At 33.3% G+C, this 8,855-nt stretch overlaps 1 protein-coding gene across 1 annotated transcript; it reads left to right on the top strand.

Moving 5' to 3' along the window:
• Positions 1-3,861: 3,861 nt before the first annotated feature.
• Positions 3,862-6,630, top strand: LOC125198324 (receptor like protein 22-like). The gene is made up of 2 exons (XM_048096692.1): positions 3,862-3,955; positions 5,744-6,630. The coding sequence occupies exons 1-2, from the start codon at positions 3,862-3,864 to the stop codon at positions 6,628-6,630; spliced, it is 981 nt and encodes a 326-aa protein (XP_047952649.1).
• The last annotated feature ends 2,225 nt before the right edge of the window (positions 6,631-8,855 follow it).

The raw sequence follows: 8,855 nt of genomic DNA, 5'->3' as shown, positions 1-8,855 counted from the left end.
CTCATAGTTGGGTCATATAGTAACTCTCTTCTCTTTCTTACTCTACTCTTTCCTACTTTATTTTTTCCATTTTATTAACTTTCTACTTTATTCTTTCTACCTTTTTCTCTATCTTACATTTTTATCTATTTATTTAACACACTCAACTTCTCTTTCTTAAACTCCGTGCTAAAAAGTTTCGCCTCAACTATGAAGGAACGAAGGTAGTATTAATTATGGAACACTTACATAAAAACCTTGAAAGAAAAAAATTGTTTGCCTCAATTATAATAGTTCCCCATTTAATTACTCACCCTGAGCCTCCAATCTATTAGTTAGTGGGAAAATGTCTTACTACAGAATAAGTTGCACTTCATCGTGCGTTTTCGTGTCGAATTATTATGGTGGGTTAAAAATTGATAGCCCTAGTTGACCCTAGTGCACTACTAGTGGGCTCGGTTTGATCCTCTCACCGTCTTGTCTTGTTGACCTATTGGACTCGAACTAATTTCACCAAAAAATGAGTTCAATATATTAGAGGCCTGATTGTAAGCCCATTATAAATTAAAAACGCTAGAAATTTGTGAATTCAAGACACTTATATCATTGAAGAGATATTAATGTAGATGATGATGAAGAGAACAAGGAAAATGAGGAGTCTGCATTAGTTCTTAACCATTATCTCATTTACATTCTTTCGAGTGGTGCAATCTTTAGCTCGGTTAGGTGTCGAGGGTGGTGGTTATTATCTTTGTATTTTTCAAAAGGATCATACTTTATCCTATTCTCTTAATTCCATCTTTTGGTTGTGCATAAGATATAGAATTACTTAGGAAGAAATGATATGTATAAAGTGTTAATTAATATCTATAATGGAATTTTTTGAAACTGATTATGGAAAATAATAAATTTGTGAAATAAACAACAAAATACCAACGAATTAAAGTTGTCTTCTCATTTTTAAGAAGACTTATTTGTGCCCCCAAGTCAAAATACGTCTATATTTCTCTATTATATATTGAGGACTATTTAATTTTTTCCACTTACATTTTCCACAATTTTCTGGCAAGAGAAATTAATGAATGATAGCCTCATGAGTGGGAAGACTTACCAAGTCTTCGGCATTAATGTCCTCGTCTCCGAGGGGAAGGGTAAATAGAGATGTAAATGGACAACTATCATATTTACTTTTTCTACATAAATATTTTTCTCCAATGGAAGGGGAATTTTGGGAGGTATTATACCTTCTTTTATTTTGAGAAGATATCTTTATCTCTTCTTGATTGAAAAGGTAAAAAGTTAGTTATTTTTGTTTGCCTTTTTAATTTACCTTCTTTCCTTAGAGTCCATTACTTTTTAAGAAGCTATAATAACCTTTTTGAGAAGGTAAATGAAAAATATACCTTCTCAATATACCTTTTCCCCTTAGAAATGCTCTTTCTTCACAAAAGGAGCTATCATTCATTAATTACATGTCAACGATGATGCATTATAAATGATGTATTATCGTTTTCCAGTATTAAATTAGAATAAATTTCGGTCGAATTTTGGATTCATACGTTCCAATCTTATTGCACCAAATTTATTCTAAAATGAGGCTGCGATTGTTATTGATTTTATTAATTTTAAAAATTACACAATATATGTATGTCAAGCTTAGATTTTTATTTAATTTGTAAATGCCAACAATAATTCTTGGGGATACTATATACTCTCTATGTTCCTTGTTAATAAAGGTGCTTCTTTTCAGACGGAGAGTAAGAATAATGTGTTAAGTAGATAGTGAATAAAGTAAGACTTAATAAATTAAAGAGAGAGTTACTTTTTGCCAAAAATAGAAATAACTCAACTATTTTGGAACTTTCCAAAATAGAAAAATAACTCAATTAACATGGAACATGGGAAGTATTCTCTTAATCTCGAAATAGATCATGGACATTGTTTTGGCAAAAATTCATAACTAACATATAATTAGCATACTCAATCATTTTTTTCCTCTCTTCTTTATTACTTCATTAATATTTTTTTCCCATTTAATATATTCAAGATATCTCTCTCTATCTCTTTAACATACTCTCTTTGTCCTATTAAAAATGTAACGTCTTTTTGGGGGTTGTCTAATTAAAAATGAAACGTTTTCTAAAATTAAATAATGTTATCTCTACTTTTTTCATCTCTCTTTTTTCACTTCTCATTAACTCACAAAACAACGCTACTTAAAATCTTGTGCCAAAAAATAAATATTTCATTTTTAATGGAAAGAGAGAGTATTAAACAACACCTTTAAAAAGCTTATGTCATTCACCAAATACGACACCTACTTCTGAGTGGAGGGAGTGAAACAAATAATTCTTCCGTCCACTTTAAGTGACATGTTACTTTTGGAATGTTTAACACATAACCATTGACTTGGCTTGGAGTTTTCTTCACTATCAATCATGAATATGACTTCGGTGCTATGAATCATTAATTACTTGACAATGTAGGTGGATGTGATGTATTACTCCTTATCTTCTATAGTAGGTTGAGACTTTTTTCTACTTACTACCATTGCAGTAAAATGATATTTTCTGACTAATTTAAAATGAAATGCATTTTTAGATTATTTTATTAAAAGTAAGTCATTTTCTAAAATAAAAACTATATATATATACTTTTTATTTTTCTCTTACTTTATTCTCTATTCATTAACTTATATAAAAAATCCTAGACTTTGAGCAATTGGAAAACTTAACCTTTATCTTCAATTATTCCTTGGCAACTTTCCACAACTAACTAATATACCACCACTAAACTGTATAAGAGAAATTAAGCATATCTTATGGTATGTATTTATTAGTCTCAGATATTTATTAGGCTCCAATAGTGCAGAATCATATATATAAAGCTGGTAGATTCAGAACTTCGAATAAGCATGATAGAAATCAGGCCTAATGAAGAAATCTTCCCAATACATCCTTCTTCCACTCCTACTTCTTCACTTTCTACAAAACTCTTTATTTTCCATCGCATCAAATACAAATATCAACACAGATCTTTCTTCTCTTCTCACCCTGAAATCCCACATAACCCCAAACCCTCAACTCATAAAAAATTGGACCTCTGAAGCCAGTGTATGTAGTTGGGTCGGAGTCACTTGTGATTCTCGTTATAATAGGGTGACTCAGTTGAATATATCTTCCATGGGTCTTGTCGGAACCATCCTACCTGAAATCGGAAATCTTTCTTTTCTTGTTTCTTTAGATATGGGCAAGAATTCGTTTCGTGGTCCAATCCCTCCATCTATTTTCAACTTGTCATTTCTGCAAGTTTTGAATTTGGGGAATAATAATTTTTCTAGTAGTCTCCCAAATGATTTGTGCAAACACAAGTTGCATAGACTCAAAAGGCTTCGTCTTTCTTACAACGAGTTGCATGGGGAAATACCATCGAGTTTGGGGCAGTGTTCAAAGCTTGAGTATCTTTCTTTGTATAACAACAGTTTTAGTGGACACTTGCCAACACAAATTGGGAACATTACACTACTTCAATTTCTAAGCCTTGGTGACAATAAGTTTAGTGGTACAAATCTTACATTTTGATCTAGCTTAGATTAAACTTGTTTCCTTAAATAACGAGTACTTTGATTGCGGCGTCGTTAGTTTATTTAGCATTGAGAAAATTGTGTCTAAATATTTTGACTTTTATTGTGAGACGGAGAGAGTATAATTTTGAGATATTTTTTATGAGTAAACTGTGGGGTGCACTAAAATCCAGATATCTCTGAAAATGAATTGGCTCAATCAATAATTAGTACTAGTAACATTTTGATTTTATCCTAACTTTTATGCAGGTAATATTCCAAAAGAGATAAGTCATCTTACTAACTTACAAACCTTGAGCATGAGTTTCAACAAATTGTCAGGATCATTGCCAGAGGAAATTGGGAACATGACATCCCTTATCGACTTACGGCTTAACAACAATGTATTAAGTGGTATGATATTTTCTTTTTCATGGCTTTATCATCTATCAATTGAATAATTTAGTGTACTTATGAGTAGTATCTCTCTGTTATGTTACTAGCTAGTTGCTAGATTAATACTCCAATTGACAAGATTAATACTCCAATTGACAGATACTAAATTTATGTATGGATGATTTATAATCTCACAGGTCATATTCCAAAAGGAATTTTTCTTCTAAATAATTTTGTATTGGAAATTTCTGACAACCGACTTGGTGGATCATTGCCGACAGAAATTGGTAACACAACCATCTCAAATGTGGATTTTAGCTACAATAATTTAAGCGGTATGATTTTCTATTTCCTTTCATAATATAAATTATGCCCATTTCATAAATCAAGTTTATTTTATAATTAATGTTGCTTTCTTCATCTTTCATATTAATGCATTTTTATAGAGGATTTGTCTTATCATTTCCATATAGCAAATGAAAATTTTATCCATGTAAATAAAAATGTGAAAAAAATTAATATCTATCATTTTTATTATATTCTCTTTTTAATTATCTATTTATTCTCTTATATTTTACTGTCTCCATTTATATATTCCCTCTGTCCCGCTTTAGCAGTCCCAGTTATTTTTGAGCACTCATTTTGTAAAATGATACTCCCTCTGTCCACGAAAAATAAGGTACTTTGTGAATGACACGGAATTTAATGTAGAATTGGTAAAGTAAGAGGGAATGGAAAAATGTAAGAGAGAAAGGAAAAAAAGTAAGAGATAAGTAGTGTTAGTAGAATGCGGGGTCCATATTATTAGTAAGACAGAAGAGAAAAAAGTAAGAGATAAGTTATTGAAAACTTTTTTTTTTTGAATGTACCCTATTTTTCGTACACAACCAAAAATGGCAAATGTGCCCTATTTTTCGTAGACGGAGGGAGTAATAATAGATGATAAAGTTGAGAAATGGTAAAATAAGAGAGAGAATAATATATAATAGAAATGAAATGGGACACTTATTGTGTTTATTTGCCAAATAAAAAAATATGGAGCATTAAATTCTAAACCGAAGGGAGTAATTAACACTATTACAAAAATATTTTCTATATGGGTGGGTGACTGTTTATATTTCATTTGATTTGGCTCACTCTTTAGTTATAGTACAATTTTTTCCCTGGGTTGTGTTAACATGATAATAACTTAGTTTGATAACACGATAACTAATCTACTCGTATGCTGAAAATGTCAAACACAATAATAAGAGTAAGTCAATATAATATTATATTGACATACTTATGTCTTTGTTTTGATATTTAAATATAAGTATCATTCTTATATACTCCCTTCGTCCCATGTTACTTGAGGCGTTTCTTTTCGGTACGGGAATTTAAGAAAGTCATGTTTAGTAAGTTAAATAAAGTAGAAGAGAGAATAAAGTAAGAAGTTATAGAGAGTGGAAGTATATAAGTTATAATAGAAAGTAATAGGAAAGTTAGTATATAGTGAAAGAAAAGAAGTTAATAAAATGTGAGTTTAGATGTTTTATTTTTAGCCAAAAAGAAAAATGAATCAAGTAATTTGAAACAACCCAAAATGGTATACAACTCAAGTAATTTGGAATGGAGGGAGTATTTACTACGTCATTTCTAAATTGTCTTGATATTTTTAATATACCGAATTGAGTAGTTATCAAAATTATTATTTTAAGCTAATTATCATTTTTTTATTTATTTATGAACGGTAGATTATTCTTTGTTTTAATGCATTGGGTGCATATCGATTAAATAGAAATTGACACGAACAATATAAACTTTCAGGTCCGATACCATCCACCTTTGTGAATCAATCAAGACTGTTTAATTTAGGACTACGGTCCAACAACTTAAGTGGAGAGATTCCACCATCCATTTGCAACTTGAGATCCCTTGAAGTACTTTATTTATCAGACAATAATTTGGAAGGAGCAATTCCAGATTGTCTGGGAAACTTGGGCTCATCTGCGCTTGTCCTCTCTTTGAATGCAAATAAACTTAGCGGCATCATACCATCAACATTCCCAAAGGGTTGCAGACTTGAGTCAATCAATCTAAATGGAAACAAATTGGAAGGACCACTTCCCCAGACATTGGGCAACTGCCAAGATTTGGTTATCGTGGACATTGCTGATAACAAAATACAAGGTGCGTTTCCCTTTTGGATGGAAACACTCCCTCAACTTCGCGTCCTTGTTTTGAGGTCAAATAAGTTCAATGGTACGATGTCGGTGTTTTCAAAAACTGAGCAGCCTTTCCCAAAGTTGCAAGCACTGGATGTATCGTATAATGCATTTGTTGGCTCTCTACCCGATAGATATTTCAAGAACTTTCGAGGTATGATTGATGCCAAGGGAAACCAAACTAATGATGGAGCACGCCTTAAATCAGCAAACCTTAGAGGTTTCATTGATTTGCGGCTCACATTGAAAGGATTAGATCAGTCATTGATTCAACTCTTGACAACCTTTAACACTATCGACTTATCGTCCAACAGATTCTCCGGAAGCATTCCACCTTCTATAGGGCTTCTCAACTCTTTGATTCTCAGGTATAGATACTTTGAGAAAATTGACGATGTTTTTGAAAAGATCTTTGAGTGTTTCCAGCACCGGAAGAAAAGAGATAGAAGAAGAAGAGTTGTGAGGAATCAGGCTAGAAGACAGCAGTAAGGATAAGGCGAATAAGCTTGTTAGCAGACGAAAATAAAAAGTATGAATGTTTTTGTTTTAGTTATCCAATGTTTTGTGTTCTCCTTTAATTTTGATTGTAATCCTGATTGTTTCACGGGTTCTGGTTTGCTGCTCAAATGAAAATCTCCTCTTATGTTGTACAACAAGAAAAATTCACGTACTATAAAACAAATATATATACTTAGTCAAACTAGCATATGAAACAAAAAAGCTTAAATTAAATTATGAGACTCAGTTAAATTTAATATTTCGAAAACATATAATTTAGGCAATGACTAAGTCACTAAGTCAAATAAGGCTATGACTAAGTCACTAAGTCACTAAGGCTATGACTAAGTCATAAAGTCAAATAATTTCATACTTCTCTATATAGGACCACTTTGTAAGCCCATAACGATTCAATTTCACCAAAACTTTATCTTCAATTTGTTTGATTCATTGATTGATTAAATATTTTCTAAATAATACTTGGTGCAAGAGAAATCTATGCAGCTTTTCGCCAATAAAATATTGACCTCAAGTCAGTGTTGTTAGGGTCGCGGGTCGCACCGGGGCGATTGAGTAAAATTTCGGGTCGATGGGTCGACAGGGTCGAGCGCCCCACGAATAGGACGCGCTAATAGTGCAAATTTTGCATACCATGCTGAACCTCTATTTTTATTGACACACCATTGCATTTTTTTTTTAATGTAACTAAGTTATAGATAGGCTGTGCTCATGTTATAATATAGGTGATATATTTATATAAGAGCAGCTTATAAAAAAAGAGAGATGCATATTACTTTTATTATTTGTTAGAAATGGAGAGGAGAGGAGAATGTTTAAAATATTAGTGACTTAGGAGAACGTGAGACTGCCTATTAATTATTATAGGAGAACGTGCACCGGCAAATCCTGCACCACTAAAGCTGTATTCCATTTATTATAGTACTCCATTTGAATATTACATAGGACTATTCATTTTCTTCTATTTTCTTTCTTCTCTATTTGACTGCGACAGACCGTGCGACCCACAGTGTCGACTCCTGCTCGACCCAGTCGCCTCCGCCGCCCCAACCGCCTCAGCCGCGACCCTGTATCTCGATCGACCCACCTAAGTTGGGGCGGTGCTGGCCGCGACCCTGGAGACCCGGGCGACCCGAGCGACCCAAACGACATTTTGACAACACTGCCTCAAGTTAATTATATTGGTAGATAATTTTACCAGCAAATACGAATACCCCTCGAACTAGGTCTTCAAAATGAGTAACCACTAACCACTAACCACTAGGTCTTTAAAAGTAATAAGTACTTTTCTTGTTTTATTTATGATTCCATATATTGTAAGCCATATCTCAACTTTAATATTTCGATAATGAAATCTAGTTCTAGATTTGAATTAATTCAACCATAACATTTATACTGTGAGGATAAAATTACCAACCTCCATCCAAGATTTCTTCATTTGATGTAGAGGTTGAAATCCACCATTTGACGTTACTACAAAAAAAGCGTGTGTTTGCGACCAAATATTGGCGAGCACATGCTAATGCTCGCAACTTTGCGAGCACAATGGCGAGCACATGTTACGGTGCTCGCAAACAATACTACTTGCAGAATTTTCTATATACAAGTAAAGGGCTCGCTAGCGAGCACATGTAAACTGCTTCAAATTCTCTAATTCATTTGCATGCTATCAATTCCCGCTTATTTGGAATCAATTCCCGCCGCTGTTCTCAGATCAGATCAGATCAGATCTGCGCTGCTCAGCCAACCGCCACCGTTCAATTCAACTCTGCTCCGCCACCGTTCAATTTAACTCTGCTCGGCCACGTTCAATTCTCCTCTGCTCCACCACCGATCCTCCGCCACACTCCAATTACTAAGTAAGCATTGCCTAATTGCTCGAAAATGTATGATTTTCAGATTTGTTTTTTCTGATTCCGTAGAAAAACTTTAATTCCTCGTCGTCAAGACGTACGGATGAAGTTACAAAGACATGTTCTTCGTGAAATTGAACGTTATTTGGATTGCTAGAAACAATTCGATAACGGCTTAAGAGGACAATTGAATCAATATTCATTTCGAGCAAAGTGTAGGAACGAATACCAGTTTCCAGAGGTAAAACGTTGTCTCTGTATCCCTCTGATCTTGTTTGGTAACATATGAGTTTGTTATGTTTATAATAGCATGCCAGCTGCTCGACTAAATGCTCCTACGAGTAA

Source organism: Salvia hispanica, unplaced genomic scaffold (genome assembly GCF_023119035.1).
Source record: "Salvia hispanica cultivar TCC Black 2014 unplaced genomic scaffold, UniMelb_Shisp_WGS_1.0 HiC_scaffold_1366, whole genome shotgun sequence".
In the NCBI taxonomy this organism is placed as follows: Eukaryota; Viridiplantae; Streptophyta; class Magnoliopsida; order Lamiales; family Lamiaceae; genus Salvia; species Salvia hispanica.
This window is presented reverse-complemented; position numbering and strand designations above follow the sequence as displayed.

Coding starts and splice junctions, on each gene's coding strand:
- LOC125198324 (XM_048096692.1), top strand. CDS start 3,862: ATGAGTTTCAACAAATTGTCAGGATCATTGCCAGAGGAAATTGGGAAC. Junction 3,956..5,743: donor TAACAACAATGTATTAAGTG/GTATGATATTTT, acceptor ATAAACTTTCAG/GTCCGATACCATCCACCTTT.